The following is an 18585-nucleotide window of genomic DNA, read 5'->3' as shown; positions in this document are numbered from 1 at the left end:
GTTCACATTAGGCTACGAGCCGTCCGGATTGAACATTTTGTAGACAGTCACATTGGATTTGTAACATGATTTGTGCGGCAAGTGGATTTGTAGAAAACATTTACCAGGAATGTTTATGTGATGGCAAAGAAAACAATTGAAAACCCAATTTAATTTAAAAAAAATTGTCAAAAAGAGTTTGTAGGCATATGGGCCTACCGGATTTAATTCACACGCCAAATCTTTTTCAATTTTATTTATTTATTCAAAGTGAAATTTTACTTGATGAAGTATTGGTTCAATAAACAAAAAAACATGTACCTCAGAATCTAACAAAATGTGAACAAAATTAAAATAAAATAATGTTAAACCAAGATTACATAATTTAAGTGATCGTAAAATCGTGTCTTTGCCCTTATCAAAAAGTAATTCACTTGAATGATTAGATAAAATCTCTAATAAGGGTAACAATTAACCATTAATTAACATTAGTTGATGCAGTAATAAGCATTGAATAACAAGTAAGTAACTAACATGTTATTAACATTTCGCTAATGGTCTAGTAATCAATCACTAATGGTGTTCATGTTTATTAAGGTACAATTAATGCATTGGTAAGGATTTGGGTTAACCCCTACCCTATTCAATAATATAAAATTGGTAAACATGAACACCGTTAGTGATTCAATTATTACTTAACCATTTGACAACTGTTAATTAACTGTTTTATTTTGCTGTTTATTACTGCATTAAGTAATGTTCATTCATGCTTAAGTATTGTGCTATTTTTGGAAAGTGCTATTAGTAAACAAATAAGTATAGTGTAGTCAAACATGAATGTAAATATACAAATAAAGTGTTAACATGTGCAAGAGTTTAAATGAGTCAAATGTGAAGCCGTTACTTTTGGGACCAACCAGTGTTTTTTTTAAGCCACCAAAGCTTTCAACCAACGGCTCAGCAATTGTAAGTTTTAATCTTATGAATGGCATGAGGAACCACGTCTCGATGCGGCCACATGTCTCCATTGGGCAGCTCCTTCGTCTCTCGCACCTCTCGCTCCACCATCTCCACCGTGGTGGAGATGGTGGGCGTGCTCGGCGTGCTCAGCAGGTCCGCCGCACGGTAGGACCGGGTGAGGCGGCAGAAGGAAGACGTGTCCGACACGTCATCATCGTAGAGGTCCTCTATGAATCCCCGACGGCGTCTACTAGCCGCCATGTACTCCTCGTTCAGCTCGGTCACCAGCTCCTTGACGTCCTTGATCAGTGTGGAGCGCACACCGAACAGACAGAGCAGCAGTAACAGACCTGCGCAGATTCCAGAGACAAAGAAGAACGCCACCTTTTCTGGGAAACCTGTAGGGTTGGATGGTGATACTGTGTCAAACTGGATCCATGAGATGATGACATAGCAGAAACTCTCCTATCCAGGAAGACTACCCTATCCTGGAATTCCCCTAGGCCCGCTGTACCAGTAGGCAAATGTGTCCTGAGATGCAAGGACGCAGGACAGGTGTCTGTGAACATATTGGGCATTAAAGTGATATCTGATCTTAACTGGTAGAGGTTTGAGGTTGAGGTTTGATTCCCACCAGAGAATTGATGATGCTTTGCATAAAATAAGGAAGAGTTTGAGAAAAATCTAATATGACTGTTGTCTCCATTTGCTTCCCGCCTTGCTTTAATGTGTACAGCACCACAAATTTGTTTCATATACTGTATCTCCAAAGAGCTGGTTAGGAGCACCATTTGGGGCCTGGGATTGGCCCAGTTTACCATGCCTGGCTCACCCTGTGCAGCCATTGCAAGTATAGAGGCTATGAATCCTAAAATATATTCTCTTGTTCTTACCGTGTGTGTAGTCAATTATGTCAAAGGGATCTGATGTCCCTCGACCCGTCTCTTCAAGGAGGAATCGAGGCACTGAGGAGCAATATATGGATTTGAGAAGACAATTCACCTTTCTTGAATGTCTACATTTCTAGTGTAAGATGATCACTTACCACACGTGAAGGACACTCGCAGGTGTTTTCTGATGCCTGGGAAACAAGGGTCACCAAATGTATGTGTGTCAGCTATTAACGAGCAGTTGGCCTTTCCGTAGCACCTGCGTGACACCTTCCTCAGAGCTGAAGGAGACGAACACTCTGAGAAACAATTGGCTTGAATTAAAAGAGGACAAGTACAATAGTAGTTGTCTTTTGGAACTTGGAACAAATAGGCCTGTTCAATGATTATGTATTTAACCACAAGAGGTCGCTATGACACAATGGTCTCACACACCCAGCTCTGTGAGCGCAGTGGATTCCTGAGGACAGTTTGGGCTCGCGTCGACCAGGTGTCCGAAAGAGGCTGAGTAGATGGCGATGACGGTGTCGTTCTTACACATTATCCTCATGCGTTCATTTTCACACACAAGCCGTGTTCGGTGGTGCACTGGAAAGGATTGCAAGGAAACTCACTAATTTTGTCAAAGTAAATTGTAATCTATTTCATCGCTTATTTAATGTCCTGCAATAATGAAAACAATGAAGGCCATTTAAAAAAACAACGACAAATTTAGAAATCAATAATTTAACATTTATCAGCCTGGCTTAGTTATTGAATGACAAACACATATTTGCACGGGAGACATATATATATGACTCTCATATATACACGTGTGTGTGTGTATGTATATATATACATTTTTATATTACAATTACAATATTCACATGAAGATTGATGTGGAAGTAGGCCAGACCTGGTCGGCACTTGTAGGACACCAGAAGGTACTTGCTGGTGGATGGGCAGGGGTCCTGTCCAAACACCGGGCTAATTACCGGGATGTGGCATAAGGGCTGATCCTGACATTCTGAGAACACTTTCTGATGGGATAAAACAAGCAAACAAATCCCATTATGTTTTCATCAACAACATCAAATGTATCGAGTCAGCACCACCCAACCTGCTTTGATGGCTGTTTCATTCTTTCTTAAAAAAGGAAACTGCTACAAGTTTTGAAACAGCCCAATGTATGTCTAGGCCTACCTCCATTGCCACAGAGGACGTACATGCGGCCTCTTCTTCCTCCTCCGAGGTTGTGTTTATGCTTGTTGGGGGGGGACAAAAATGCTGACTCGGTACATGGCGTCCATAGAAGGCCGACAGAACAGCGATGGAGGTTCGGGAGGGACATTTGATGGTCAGGATTTCCCCTTCACAGGCATGTCCAGTGTGGTTCTTCAGAACGGTATGGAGGTATACTGACAAAGAAAACAAATCAGGGCACATTTTACACAACTATAGGTAGGCCTATATTTCTGGACCATTCATATTGTTATTATTTGTACATGTACATCGAAGAATGACTTTGAGAGAGGAAGTTCCTCTCATTCCAAATAAAGCTTTGAAATAAAAAACAACGACTGTAACTAGATCTAGTTTAATTGTGCATTGTGCCAGGCCAGCACAATAGACCTGGCTGATGTCAACACAGTAGGTACATAAGACCATTGAAAACAGAACAATGTAGTACCAATCAAACCAAGGGCTGCAATCTAATACCAACAGGAGTGGTTTAATCTGTCCAGAATGTCATAGTGCTATCCAGGTGAAGCCGGATATGGAAAGAGTTTTCTTCATCCCTGTTTTTAATGAATCTTTGGTTGCAAACAGGTATGATATTGAAGGTTCACCAAAAACTGATCTTCATCCTAATTTTCATTTATTGTTTTTAATAGCTTTTTTTTCTAAATGAACTTCTTGCAACCGACTTTGGTTGACAAGTGGGTGGAGCCCCAATCCCTGGGTGCAGCTCTCTGTGGCAATATTTGGTCTTGAATTACCATACAAACACACTTAAAAATACACAGACGTCACACACAGAAACCCCCCCACACACACACATACAGGCCATGCAAACACACACACAAGGTATAGCGAGTGAGTCAAGGCTCCCCACCCCTCTCATGTGGCTTCCTGTGTGTGTGTGTGTGTGTGTGTGTGTGTGTGTGTGTGTGTGTGTGTGTGTGTGTGTGTGTGTGTGTGTGTGTGTGTGTGTGTGTGTGTGTGTGTGTGTTTGTGTGTGTGTCTGAGTGTATGTGTGAGTGTGTATATGTATACACATGGGAGAGCAAAAGGCAGTAACAGGCACTGGCTCACAAAGAAACGCGTCTCTAAGCGTATGTGTGTGTGTGTGTGTGTGTGTTAATGTGAATGTGTGTGTGCGTGTGTAATGTGTGCGTGTGCTTGGGTACACAAGGGAGAGCCAAAGGCAGTAACAGGCACTGACTCACAAAGCGCTGCTATTAGGGCCACTCATTGAGAGATGCCAAGACTCTCACAAAGGACGTTTATTTTACATAGACTAATTACGCAGCGTGACTACTACTAACCAACCCTGGCAAAAAGATGACACATCAATATAAGGATGGCCAATAATGTGTATGAGCCAACAAAACGCTTACAAATATAAACATTTATAACATAACTCAACATGCATTTGATGAATTGCTTTGAAAGTATGAAGAGTGTTCCCAGTGTTGAAATAGTTCATATGATGGAGGATCTTATCAGGCAAACCTTCCCTCTCCGATAACTATGCCTCATTGCTCGAGCTTTCAAAGATGCTTGGAATAAGGATTGACAGAACAGAACACAATGAAATAAAAATATAGATAATAGCAATGATAATTTATATAATTTTAATATTTAATAATAATTTAATAATAACAGAGACACATTTTATAATTATACTCTGTTGTTAAGTTTATATTTTTGCTGCTTGAAGTGCCATCACACTTTCTGCCCTAATCCGGTTGCTCAAGAAGTTCTGAAGATATTTGCATGTAAAAACAAACATACTTACTGGAGAAGTCCGGAGCAGACTCTGTCATGTGATTATTAAGAGCCACAAAGAGACCCAAAATACAGCCAAACTTGTATAAACTCCATGATACCATCATTGTCGTGCATAGCCTGCCTGACAGGCTGCATTGGATTTAATTATAGACACGGTTTTGATAATGGCTGACTAGATGCTATTCGCCAGTCAAAGATGCTATTGTTGTTGACGAAGAAACTCCCCTCCCCTTAGCCATAAAGCCCCAACCAGTCTGTACATTGACTAGAATAATAACTAGAAAATGCATTTCCTGCAGAAAATGCGGTGAGTGCTGTAGGGCAAAATTGTGTAGTGTGCAGAAACATTTAATGGCTTAAATCAAGTGAAGGGATTTGAACAAAAGTTCAAAAGTCTAAATGGGGTAAACAATGTAAACATCCACACCATTTAAGAAAAAGTAAATGGTTGGAAACAAATAAAGTGACCGCTGAATGAAAAGCACAAAGCATTGCTAAAAATGCAGAAATTAAAAATGAACTGAAGACTCTGAAACGTCAAATGTATTGCCCTGCACTGTGTGTGTGTGTGTGTGTGTGTGTGTGTGTGTGTGTGTGTGTGTGTGTGTGTGTGTGTGTGTGTGTGTGTGTGTGTGTGTGTGTGTGTGTGTGTGTGTGTGTGTGTGTGTGTGTGTGTGTGAATAGCGAGCCGGTGCGTGATTAAAAGTAGCCTGTATTAACGTAAAAGTATTAACGATCCCCTTTCATTTTCTAATCTATGAATAATAATCGAATGTGCAAATTATTGTTTGTTAATACAAATTATTATTATTGTTGTTGTGCGAAAGAACGGGCTGCGTTCAATTAAATCAAAACCAAAACGGATTGAGCCTTCTTTTTAAGTCCATGATTGAGCCCCGTTTATAAACAAACAACCCTTCCGGGTTTTGTCCATTGGCTTGTGTCGATACGTCATCTGTAAGCGCAGGACCCCGAGTCGATCTGGCAGCCGAGTCAATCCGGTACCCACACCGGTATGAAACTTAAACTGTGATTCTGAATAAAGTTTAAATGATATTGAAATTCCGTTTGGATATTATTTAAGATACAAGTGTGTAGATTTGTTTAATGGTTTGAATGATTGTAACCGGTTGAAATTTGGGTGCGTGCGTGGGTGCGTGCGTGCGTGCGTGCGTGCGTGTGTGTGTATGTGTGCCCGTGCAAGCATGTGTGTTTGTGCATGTAATCAGTTTCTGCAAATAACAAGTCCTTTTGGCATCCTATGGAGATACAGAGCTCTATCTCCACAAGATAGCCCTTTCCCTTTTCCTTTGTGGAAGAGGAAGAGGGGCAGGTCGTTGGCAACTTGTTCATTTTCACTATCATTCTTCTCCAGGGTCACTCAGGAAATCCCCGGTCTCGTTGTGTTACCACTATGAAGACAACAGCAGTTGGTTTCAGTTTGCACTTGAAAAGTGATTGTTATAGCACTGTTAACAGTACACATTAACATTTTTCTATAAGTGCATATTTGTTGACATTCTTCCCCATTCATGTAAACATAGCTTACATGATAACTTTCTCCTGTTTCCACCATGTTAACTTTCTCCTCATCTCACTATGGCACTCCCAGGCATAATATTATCAGGGAAAATTCCATTCACCTCCTAGTGTCAAGAGAGTGAGTAATATCCCTATAAGTAGGGACAGGGAAGAATCAGTATTGTACAAAATAACAAGGTTGTAACCTCATACGTTCTTACTGGTAGACCTTAATGATAGGAGGAGGATTGTAATACAATATTGAGTGAGCAAGTGCCTTTTGTGTATTTCTGATGGCTGCTGGCCATAATTATGCTTGCTTATTGTCTAATTTAGTTGTGCCTTTCCTTGTACTGACAACTTTGTGTTGTAGCCTATGCCAAACGTACTCCAAACCTTATTCTTCACTTGGCTAAACAAATGACCACAATCAGATTTAGTTTCCCCAGACAGTTGGCTGTTTAAACCGTTGACCTCACTCATTATTACTTGATATTAGTTAACTGTTAAGTTACTGTTAGTAAATACTTATTTCTGCATTAACGCATGTTTATTAATGTATCTTTATCATAAAGTGACACAAGATAATGTTGAAAACTTAAGGAACTTTTAGATAGTTCTCAATCATACATTAAAATGTCATTTTAACATATCACACCCTTCTGACTCCTCCCCATGAGGTCACATTAGGCATCACAGCTGACTGGTTCCACTTTTTTTTTAAATTCCAACCAATTTTCACTTCCTTCGTTTCTCGTAACATTAAAAATGCGTCATCATTTGTTCCTTGCATCATATAAACTCTTTCTGTTCTGTATTTCAATACAAACTAATTTGATCAAACTGTTCTATCTTTCTTTCATCTGTGCTGTAGCGTTATGTGTCCCCACCACCCCAACCTGGGTCCTTTATTAAATAGCACACCCATTGTGCTCTTCTGTTTACAGATCATAGGCTGTATCCTAACTCACTTTGGTCTCACGACACTATGAGAAAGCGGAAATGTATCTCAATTCTAAAACTAAAATAGAATCAATATTTGCCCTTTGAGTCGATAGTTAACGCCGTTGCATTGTTGATCACTACTTGAGCGCAGCTATTTTAAGCTGCGCTCTTATATTCTGGCTGAGGGTACGTACATAGGAGGGTTGTACCCCGCCCACCCTTGTGCACCCCGCCCTCTCCTCCAAAAGACGTGCGTACAGCCAGGACCGCCCCCCCCCCCCACAGCTCAGACAAAAACACTGTAGTAGATTTAAGCCATGCATACACCTATGAGGTCTGGAACGTCCACTCTGACACTCCTTATAAATCCGACTCGAAGTCAGGAAACCTTCACAGGACACCTTCTCCTGTCATAGTCCACTCCAGCTCCGGGCTGCCAACTAGCTCTCTTTAGCCACACACATCCCATTCGATTGCGAAGGAGCATTCGGAGACAACCCTTTGGAGGACTTTTTGTCATTGGTTTGTTTGGCGTAGCTGATCTTATTTTAACTTCATGGCGCTGCGACAGAGCTCCGAAATAGAACCTCTCATCGAGCTGTTCATCAAGGTGGGTCAATCAGATTTGTTTACGTCCCTTATGGTCTCTTTCTTATGATGCCGAGACGCTCCTAGACCCTAATTGGTTTTCAGTGTTGCAAACTGATCGGCTTTGGTTAATATAAACTGTGATGCATTTGTCAAATCCTTAACAACTATTATTAATACTATATTTTATTTTCAATAACTTGTGTGTGTGTGTGTGTGTGTGTGTGTGTGTGTGTGTGTGCGTGTGCGTGTGCGTGTGTGTGTGTGTGGGGGGGGGGGGGTCTTTTCAGGGCATAGTTGTTTCAGTTTCTGTGATTAACTTATTGTGTTTATTTTTCCTTGATGAAAGTGGGGTGAAATAGGTATTCCCTTTACTTGAAATAATTGTTCAAAGAAATAGTATAACTACCAAAAACATTGTTTCAAAATGATTTTACATGGGTGAATGACTCACTCCCACTTTTTCTGATTTCAGCCCTGGCTTTGTTATAAGGTCAGAGAGTTTATAACAAAGTTGAAGTTAATGTTATTCAGAGATAACTGTTAATCTGAAGGGCATCATATTGTGATACAAAGAGCAGCAGAAAGCGAGGAGCCTGTATGCTTGTATAACCTCCTCAACGTGTCGTCCGTTTTTATCAGCAAAGTTTGATGACAGGCGCTGGAGTCCATCTTATCAATGCTCACCCAGATGGAGAATAGTGTTTATGGAAGACCCTGCATGCAAACCTATGCCAGGCCCACTTATTCGACACACAAACGTGGAAAAGTTTACGAAATGCTCTATAACTTTTTTAGCGAAATTATTATGATAGCCAGGCCAGCATTATTTTTACCAAAAGCTACCAATATTTCAATGTTAATGTTGAATTATTACCTACTTCAATTTAAGGGTAGTTTAATTGACACACAAAGTAACACAAACGCATATGCAGTATACTTTAACTTTAATTGGTCAACGGCACTTGTCCCAGGGAAAACATATGGCTCAGTATTATAATTATAATATGAATAATACTATAACTTATCAACTAATAAAACCACCCTAAGGAACCATTGCATTCCTCCACAATGTTCACTGGAAAAGTATACCAATGGACCTGGCACACTGCCTGGATAGGGCGTGAGGAAGGAATGAGGAACCGTAAAATGGTGCCATTCCATCTTTTCCTCCGATGTTTGATTGTTTCCCTCTTGGAAAGATACGAGGCCTCGCTATGTACTTTATCAAAGAGAAGGGGAGAGGCATGGGAAGAGTATAATCCCGGTCAGAGCAGTACAGGCCATCCTCTTAATATCAGGGAACATCCAATTAATGTGTGATTGCGTACTTATGGTATCATAGAAACCATGTTGTATGAATACAGTACAAATCAAAGACGGGATAGGGTCACAGATTTCTGATTTACACTTCTTATCTGTTTCTTTCAGGCGGGACATGATGGGGAGAATGTGGGGAACTGTCCATTCTGCCAAAGACTCTTCATGGTTCTGTGGCTGAAAGGAGTCAAGTTCACAGTGACCACAGTCGATATGAGGAAGTAAGCTCCCCTTCCCCCATGTCGCTGAACTTCCTGAGCATCTGGCCCACAAGGGCTTTTAAACAGAAGCCTCAGAATATTTGTTTTCTTAAAATGCCAACAAATTTCAACTGTAAGTAGGCTTTCCCTTACGGAGTGTGCCACTGGCCCTTGTTAAACCCAACACTTCTCAAAGGACCATGTGTGCTTTAAAACCACGCCTTTTCTTTTTTATAACTGAGCCTTTCATCAATAAAGCCCTCACTGCCAATGCTGTTGAGCAAACTATTAAAGGAGGATTTTGATGACAGCCGACCACACCTGTGTGTTGCTCACTAAATCACCAATCATTGGTCAATTCACAAATCCACCACACACCCTGTATTGCCTCTCCCACTATGTCCACTGCATTCAGAAGGACACAATATCACGCTAGATTACAAACTGAGATGATTGTGACCTCGTCGTTTGAGGGACAGTGAACAAAACGTTGATATTTTTTAAGATAAAGCCCTCACTCACTCACACACCGTTTCCCCTCTCTGTTTTGTGTGCAGGAAACCAGCAGAGCTCAAGGATCTGGCTCCTGGAACCAACCCCCCTTTCCTCCTGTATAATGGCACGCTCCAAACGGACTTCATTAAGATCGAGGAGTTTCTAGAACAAACATTGGCCCCACCCAGGTAATACAGAGTGCATTCATTATAGAACAGAAGGCGTACCACAAGCCTTCTCCACTCCACCTCCAGGCCTTTGAAACTATATGGTTCATGTGTTCGGTCATGGAAAATAGCTGTGGAGGATAGAAAGAGTACACTATATTATTACATGATCTCTGTTAAATGACTGAATGTACTCTGCTCATGTTTTTGAATGAAGCGCAACAGATTTGTAATTATGTTGAAGATTTACACACTACTATGTACATTACTACTATGACATTGACATTATTATAATTGTTATTATTATTAGTAGTAGTAGTAGGAGTAGTAGCAGTAGTAGTACTAGTAGTAGTAGTATTAGTAGCAGTAGTACTAGTAGTAGTAGAAGAAGCAGTAGTAGTAATAGTATGTACTAGTAGTAGTAACAATAGTCATATTAGAAGTTTTAGTAGTAGTAGTAGTAGATTATACTCACAGTATGTACTAGTAGTAGTATGATTACTGGTAGCTGTATTGCTGTGATGAGTAGTAGTAGATGTAGTAGTAAACTGCAAAAGATAAACTGGTGCTTAAAAATGCATGTATATATATATATCCCCATGAGCTGAAAACCCACCTCCAGCTTTCTGGTCTCCCCAACAGGTACCCTCACCTGAGCCCTCTCAACAAAGAATCCTTTGATGTCGGTGCTGATATTTTTGCAAAGTTCTCTGCTTACATCAAGAACAGTCCAAATAATGCCTGTACGTTGTGCGGAGTCCATTAAGTATTTATAAAGTTATCGAGATTATCTAGTTTTCTCACTGATTTCCAAATAAAAAATTAAATAATACAAAGAAAGATAAAGCAAACGTGACATAATAATTGAATAACCTTAATCAAAGCCAAAGACTGCACACAATCAGAAACGTAACAATGATTCTTGTTTTGTGACTAGTCCATGAAAAAAATCTTCTACGGGAGTTCAAGCGTCTGGATGACTACCTGATATCCCCGCTTCCTCAAGAGATCGACCACAACTCCAGACAAAATATCGTCATTTCCAAGAGGAAGTTCATCGATGGAAATCACCTCACTCTGGCGGACTGCAACCTGCTGCCCAGACTGCATGTGATCAAGGTAAAATAGATTAAAATATGATGCTTTTAATATTGTTGCTGTAGGCCTCATTCACTTTCAAATTGAAGTTTAAAAATATCAAAAGCCAAATAACTAGTTTAGTAAAAATTAGGGGCGGATGTTTGAAAAGGTTGTATCTATGGATAAGAGAGTCAACCTAAAATTGATTTATAGAGTGAATTGCTGCCTCTAGGTTCATATAATTACCGATCATATTGAATAGCAAGCTTTCAAATCTGTTCCCCCCTCACAGTGTTTTCTTTTGCATTTCTCAGATCGCTGCCAAGAAGTATTGCAACTTTGACATCCCAGCCCAGTTCGTAGGCGTGTGGCAGTACCTTCAGAACGCCTCAGAAAGAGAGGAATTCAGCCAGACTTGTCCGGCCGACATTGAAATCGAGAAGGCTTACTTCAGTGTGGCCAACAAAAGGAAATAAAGTCCTTTGTTTTCCCTCATCTAAATAATGTGTGTGGGGATCCATTGGCAGCAGTCCAAAGACACTAAGAAAAACTTACAAAAATATATTTAATTTGCGCCAAGATTCTAGCTTACAACCCCAAATGATACCATACAATGGAGAACTGATCTGATTATATTGCATTTGTGTCTGTGTAATAATTCCCACAGAAAAGTATGTATGTAATTGAATGATTATCTAATTTAGCATTTAGCTCTTTGTGTCTATATTGTAAATAAACAGATATAACATAATTATTGTTGACAATGACAATTCTAGTGTAATTCAAATCAAAAACAGTTTGATTACAGTTCCATAGCAATGATTTTTATAGTTAAAGTTCAACGAATAAATATATTTTGTATGAAATAATTGTTATTAATGTTTTGATTTGTGCCGCTCTGTGTAGGCGTGTGTGTTTGTGTTATCCTATGCATGAGCAGCAATTTAGATAATAAATTAAATATTTGAAAATGTAAAAAAGAAAGAGCCTCTCAACTCATACAAATGCATTAGCATGAATTGGAATACTAATATAGTCACTATTATGCCAACCCTAAAGACGTATTTTCTTCTTTCAATTTTAACATTTACCACGACATTTTTATTTAAAGTCTGTGTAAATATGTATGATCATTAACGACAAAATGACACTGAAATGGGAGATAGAGAAGAGAGATTGGGAGAGAGATAATTAGGGAACATATTGGCAATAACGTTTTTTTTATTGAAATGAATAAATTCAACAGAAGTTTATTTTTGAATATTTTTAAAAATATATATTTGAATACATATTTGTTATGTACTTGGCAATATGTATAAACAATATTTTGTGTCCAAGATTATAATGTTCAGTTTTCAACACAAGAATATGATGCGGACGAGAACTTTTGATCGTCATGGAAACATCCTAGTTGGTCACACAATATTTCCAGAAGCAGGCTGTCAAGGTAACAAGAAAAATAAAATTAGTTGCAAGAACAGAAACGGATTTGAATACTAATATAGTAATAAGAATATAGAATATTGAAACGGATTTGAATACTAATACGCATGACAACTCGTTGTCATGAGTCCTACTGTATTATTGGAAAAAATATTTACCACACGAGTCACACGTGTGTCATTCATTTACAACCTCAGCCACCCCTGAGATGAACTACAGTTACTTAGCTGACTCCAAGTTGACCCCTAAGAGCTATAAACCTCTCTATACCTGGTTGAACTCATCCTTACAGGAGAAGACAGGGAGGGCTTTATGACGGTAGCAAGGAAGAAGGAGCCCTGTTCATTCCTCCCCTCACTTTGCTAACTTACATGGTAAGGTTAACGAAGTAATGCTTGAGTCAATCACTGCCTGTGTTATGAATGCATTCAACAATCAACTATGGTGGTAATGTTGTAAACTGTTTGGATATATGCTAGAAGAGATTTTCATTACGATCATAGAAATTAGGGGAGGGGCCTAATTTCTAGGCCCAATGCAGAGGGCGTTGTGATTGGCCGGTGTATGTAGGAGGAATTCCACAGACTTTGGGAATATAACTTGAAGCCAAACCCCAAAACAGGAGTTCTTTGCAAACCAAGTCAGGTTTTTTGTTACTTGTGACAAGTGATAATAAAGTCTTTATCTTTCAAACTTCTGCTTTCTCGACCTGTCTTGGTTTGTTAAAGGGTTGGGTTTTATCCATCTTAGTATAACTGGTACAACAGGCATGACAGTAGGACTAATGACACAGTGAGGTAATGTCATCTCCTATTTGCCATTTTATTAGCTGCCTTGGTTCTGGCAATATAAATGACACCATCTAAAAATGCCCACACAATGGCAGAACACTAAATCCCAACGCTCACCCCTCTTGTTGGTCTTAGGTAAGCTCTGCCTGGATCGACGGAAGCCCTGCGAGCGAAGCTTGTCCGCCACTGCCAACTTCAACACCACTTCTTTAAGGCTGTCCACCTGGAGCCCGAAAACAACAAACGGGCTTTAATGTCACCAGCGTTTTTCTTCAGTTCCCATTCATTATTTCATGATCAGCTGCCCTACCATGTTGGAGTATGACTCTTTGGGAGCAGAATCTTTGGTCATGCCTTTGAGAGTGATAGCAACAACAAAGAAATGTAAATTTAAGTACAAGCCTAACTCGGTGTACTTCGGCAATTTCAAATGTAATTGATCTCTTCCAGAGGGCTGGCCTCAATGACCTACAATGTGTCAGTTCTACCTTTTATCCAGGGGTCCCTGCCCCCATAGAGCTGATTTAGAAGCGGATAGAGGTTGTTCCCCTCTCTCTGTTCCCCCTGAACCGGGATCTCTCCATCCTCCACCTCTGCCGCTAACTTCTGTATGAAGTCTGGGAAGATCAATTGTTAAGTTTTGACATACGTGGACATGTCTGCAGTTGGGGACATGCAGCTTTGAACACAAACATCCCTAAATGCATACATCATAATGAGCCAATGAGGTTGAGGTGTGGCTTTTGTTTTATTAAGTATATAGACGAGGTTGCTAAATATAAATACCATCATGTTATTTTAACATAAGGATTTCAGGACTCTACAGGACGATCTCGTTCTAGTTTTTCTTACCTGCCTGTGGTTCCGGGTCGGCATCAGGATAAATCGGTTGAGCATGGGTCCTTCTTGCAGAGCAGATCACGGCCAAAAGGTAGAACAGCGCTAAAGAAAGCATAGTGACCGTAGCTTAAGGGGGCCTGAGTGTGGACTACCTCGGCATGGTGAAAGAACTTCATATATAAAGGTTTCATGGCCCGTCCATCACAAGCAGATCAATACATTATCATCACCCCAAGTCTCCTTCCTAATGGTTCTGACGTGATGGACCTGTCGTCACAGACACGATTCAGGGGACCCTGTCAATTCATCCCCAGACTATCTCTGCTTGTACAGCGTGCCATAACAAATGTTGACTCTAACAGCTATCAGTGACTGACCAGGGAAGGTGTTGAGGCTCTCTCCCATTTATGTTGTGAACGTGTCTTTGACGGGTTCTGATGAACTGGTAGACATAGGGTTTGACTTTAATTGTAATACTACAACTGCTGCGTCATCCTGTGTTCATAGGCTTTCATTGTTTTTAAAATGGTGAGATTTTGTTAAAAAATCCAGGGAATAATAACAGCAAAATACTTATGGTTCTGGAATAATTCTGACATTATTATCCAATGAATATATGAATAATATTATGATTGATTATTTGTTGTTATGCCTTCCCTGGAGATATGAAGAACGACTGAGGTCATTGATCTCAGGATGGGCTAATCGTAGCCGCAGCTAGAACACTCAAACTCTTTAATCACAATGCGCTCCCATGATTATAAGCAATAGGTCTATGTATTTTTCGTCTGATTATTAGACATTTTAACTGATTTAATTTTTTAAAACCAATGCCTTTTCAAAAGTTGAATAAAATAAAGCTGCTTTATATCAGTTTTGAGATTTGCAAAGACTGCCTGTGAAAATTAACATCCTAAAGAAAGGGCCACTACCTCTGCAGTGAGATGGGTCAGTATCAATGCTTTTTCTTAATGGCCTGATCACTCATGCATCCAGCAGTGGTAGGCCCGTCATGACTAAGGAGCAATGTTTAATTGGGACCGAGTTGCTTCAGCATCGTTAAAGTTAAACACAAATTTGATAATGAACACAATATTTTGAACAACCCCCCCGAAAATAATTATTCTACGTTCCTGATAGGAGCGGAATGCTATGATAAGGAAAAATAATGTGCACATTGTAATCACAGTTCAAGTTAGTTACAAGTTCATGAGTTCTATGTTAAGTGTAATTTGCTGTAAATGGTTTTGTTTTTGGCGTAATCTAGGTTCCTCTGGTTAGAAAATAAACACATATTTGAAGTTGCCTTTTGAATGCGTTAGTTTTAATTAATAAATCACTTTTGTAATCAACATGATTGTTTTTTTATCACTGTCTAGGGGATATATGTGTTAGCACGGACAGATTTGGAATTGACACAGCCGATAACCTATTGATGAAAGCAAAACAACAAGTTCAATGATTTAATGAGGCAGGTTTATTTAATACAATTCATTAATTTATCATAAAAATAGTTAATTCCTCATCCTGAGTGTGTATATTGACTATTTCTGAAATGCTCATTGCAAGCTTCCTTTTTCTGTATGGTGTACCCCTAATGTCGACAAACACCAAAAAAAAATTGCCACTGGTGGTGGTGTCATTTCTATGAAAGAGGGCAATCAAATATACTAGAATGATCAATTAGGATGCTGTAGCCCTACAGGAAATGATGCATTGAGTAGGCTGCTTATGGGTCAAGGACAATATTAAGTGAGCTATAGACCTGGGGTCTCTTTTATATCAAAGAGGGTCTCAAAGGACATATACAATTATCTATTTAGGGGCTCCAGCCCTAGAAGGAGTGACTCACAAAGGCTCAGCAAATGCTCCATCTTGTGTCGGATATGTCATTCCCCCCCCCTGGTCCCGGGAATGACATATCCGACATTTAGATTTCCAGCGCTAACAGAATAAAGTTAGCATAATTTTTTGTGGGATGAAGCCTCTCAGAACTGTGGCCCACAAAACCTCTTTGATCAGAATGTCGTGTAAAGAAAGTTTTTAAGATATGAAGGTCCTAACACCCTCAGACTTGACAACCTTCTACCCTGAATACTGGCCCTCGTGGGCCCCGGGAAGAGGAGGGGTCTGTGGTTAGATCCCACCTTTTTGATAAGTGGCCAAAAGATATTTTACAGGTTAGATTCTTGCCACCTGTATCAATGTTCACATGGTGTTTACTCCAAGTAAAGCTCAGTTGACTTGCTCTAAGATTGTAACTGACCCCAACAATTAACTGTCTTGTAAAGTTCATCAGTCCCAATTTATAATACCATAAGTTAAGAGTTAACCTGTATGACACATTCATTCCTTCAATTTTAATATTTGACACATTTTTATTTGGAGTGTGTGTGCATATGTATGATCAATTATCAGAGAAAGATAAAAAATAAGTTTGAGAGAAAGAGTGAGATAAAGAGACAGGGAGAGAGAGAATCAGGGACCATTTTACATTTAGTTTTTTTCGTTGACAACGAAAGATTATAGGCAAACGTAAAAAATATATTTAAATTCATCTTTTTTATATTCTTGGCAATATGTATAAAATAATGTTATGTGTAAAAATCAAATGTTCACTTCGCGACACAAGAATATGATGAGGATAAGGATTTTTGATCATCATGGAAACGTCCTAGTTGGTCACGCAGTATTTCCAGAAGCATGCTGTCAAGGAAACAAGAAAGATTAAATAAGTTGCAAGAACAGAAAACAGATTTGAAACAAATCCTACATCTTAATACAATGTTAACCAATTTCCCCTGTACATGGAATGAGTTAATCACATCCTTGGCTAACATCGTGGTGAGTTTATCATCACATACAGGTATAACAGGGTTAACCAGTCTGGACTAATGACAGTGGGACTAATGAAAAGGTGTAGTTATTATCATAAACCATTGTAATTAGATGCAAAGCTGCATGTTTGGCTCCTTCTTGCCTCTGACCTCTGGACATGCAATTATACCTATCTAAAGAATACCATACAATGGCAGAACACTGAAGGCTCACCCCTCTTGTTGGTCTTAGGTAAGCTCTGCCCGGATCGAAGAAAGCCCTGTGAGCGAAGCTTGTCCGCCGCTGCCAACTTCAACACCACTTCTTTAAGGTCGTCCACCTGGAGCCCAAAAACAACAGCTTTAATGTCACCATAGTTTTTCTCAAATTCCCATTCATTATTTCATGATCAGCTGGCCTACCATGTTGGAGTATGACTCTTTGGGAGTGGAATCTTTAGTGATCCCTTTGAGAGAGATAGCAACAACAAAAAATGCATATTAAGTACAAGCCTAACACCGTGGACATGACAACGGGGCAATTTCTAATGTAATTGATTTCTTCAAGAGGGCTGGCCTCAATGCCTTTAGTTTGTCAGTTCTACCTTTGTTCCAGGAGTCCCTGCCCCCGTAGAGCTGATCGAGAAGCGGATAGAGGTTGTTCCCCTCTCTCTGTTCCCCCTGAACCGGGATCTCTCCATCCTCCACCTCTGCCGCTAACTTCTGCATGAAATCTTAGAAGATAAATTGTTGTGTTATGACATTGTGTGTCTAGGGTGTCAATTTATCAATGCCAATGACTTGCTGTTGAGGACACGTAACTTTGAACGCAAACATCACTCAATGCATACTAATTACATACTAATTACATACATATCCTATTGAGCCAATGAGGTTGCGGTCTGGGCTTTTAGTTTTATTAAGTATATAGACGTAGTTGGTGAATACACCAATGTCCGTCATTGTATGTATATTATTTCAAGATAAGGATTTCATGAGCCACATGATCTCGTTCTAGTTTTTCTTACCTGCCTGTGGTTCCGGGTCGGCATCAGGATAAATCGGTAGAGCATGGGTCCTTCTTGCAGAGCAGATCACGGCCAAAAGGTAGAACAGCGCTAAAGACAGCATAGTGACCGTAGCTTAAGGGGGCCCGAGTGTGGACTACCTCGGCTAGGTGAAAGAACTTCATATATAAAGGTTTCATGGCCCGTCCATCACAAGCAGATCAATACATTATCATCACCCCAAGTCTCCTTCCTAATGGTTCTGACGTGATGGACCTGTCGTCACAGACACGATTCAAGGGACCCTGTCAATTCATCCCCAGACTATCTCTGCTTGTACAGCGTGCCATAACAAATGTTGACTCTAACAGCTATCAGTGACTGACCAGGGAAGGTATTGAGGCTCTCTCCCATTTATGTTGTGAGCATGTCTTTGAAGGGTTGTGATGAACCGGTAGATATGGGGAATGAGTATAATTATAAGAAACATGTTTACTGGTTCGATATGCATGAGTCAAATGGTCCGAGTGTGAGACTGGTTAGCTCTGC

The 18585-nt window shown here is 39.9% G+C and overlaps 3 protein-coding genes across 3 annotated transcripts; 1 reads left to right on the top strand and 2 right to left on the bottom strand.

Annotated features, from left to right (window-relative positions):
• Nucleotides 1-353: 353 nt before the first annotated feature.
• si:ch73-335m24.2 (protein eva-1 homolog C) lies at nt 354-4858 on the bottom strand. The gene is made up of 7 exons (XM_056601198.1): nt 4831-4858; nt 3012-3226; nt 2725-2848; nt 2265-2417; nt 1985-2128; nt 1833-1904; nt 354-1337 (listed from the first exon to the last, which is right to left on the bottom strand). Exons 1-7 carry the CDS (start codon nt 4856-4858, stop codon nt 937-939), a joined length of 1137 nt encoding a protein of 378 aa, XP_056457173.1. The 3' UTR covers nt 354-936.
• Nucleotides 4859-7580: 2722 nt separating this feature from the next.
• clic2 (chloride intracellular channel 2) lies at nt 7581-13251 on the top strand. Its single transcript, XM_056599983.1, has 6 exons — nt 7581-7899; nt 9309-9418; nt 9955-10080; nt 10702-10802; nt 10997-11178; nt 11454-13251. The coding sequence occupies exons 1-6, from the start codon at nt 7846-7848 to the stop codon at nt 11613-11615; spliced, it is 735 nt and encodes a 244-aa protein (XP_056455958.1). The 5' UTR covers nt 7581-7845; the 3' UTR covers nt 11616-13251.
• Nucleotides 13252-16777: 3526 nt separating this feature from the next.
• On the bottom strand, nt 16778-18160 carry urp1 (urotensin-related peptide 1). The gene is made up of 5 exons (XM_056601197.1): nt 18058-18160; nt 17635-17763; nt 17453-17496; nt 17265-17370; nt 16778-16919 (listed from the first exon to the last, which is right to left on the bottom strand). The coding sequence occupies exons 1-5, from the start codon at nt 18158-18160 to the stop codon at nt 16888-16890; spliced, it is 414 nt and encodes a 137-aa protein (XP_056457172.1). The 3' UTR covers nt 16778-16887.
• Between the last annotated feature and the right edge of the window lie 425 nt (nt 18161-18585).

The sequence above is a fragment of the Gadus chalcogrammus genome, chromosome 10, assembly GCF_026213295.1.
Source record: "Gadus chalcogrammus isolate NIFS_2021 chromosome 10, NIFS_Gcha_1.0, whole genome shotgun sequence".
Taxonomy (NCBI): domain Eukaryota; kingdom Metazoa; phylum Chordata; class Actinopteri; order Gadiformes; family Gadidae; genus Gadus; species Gadus chalcogrammus.
Note: the sequence above shows the minus strand (reverse complement) of the source record. Positions and strands in the feature narration are given on the sequence as shown.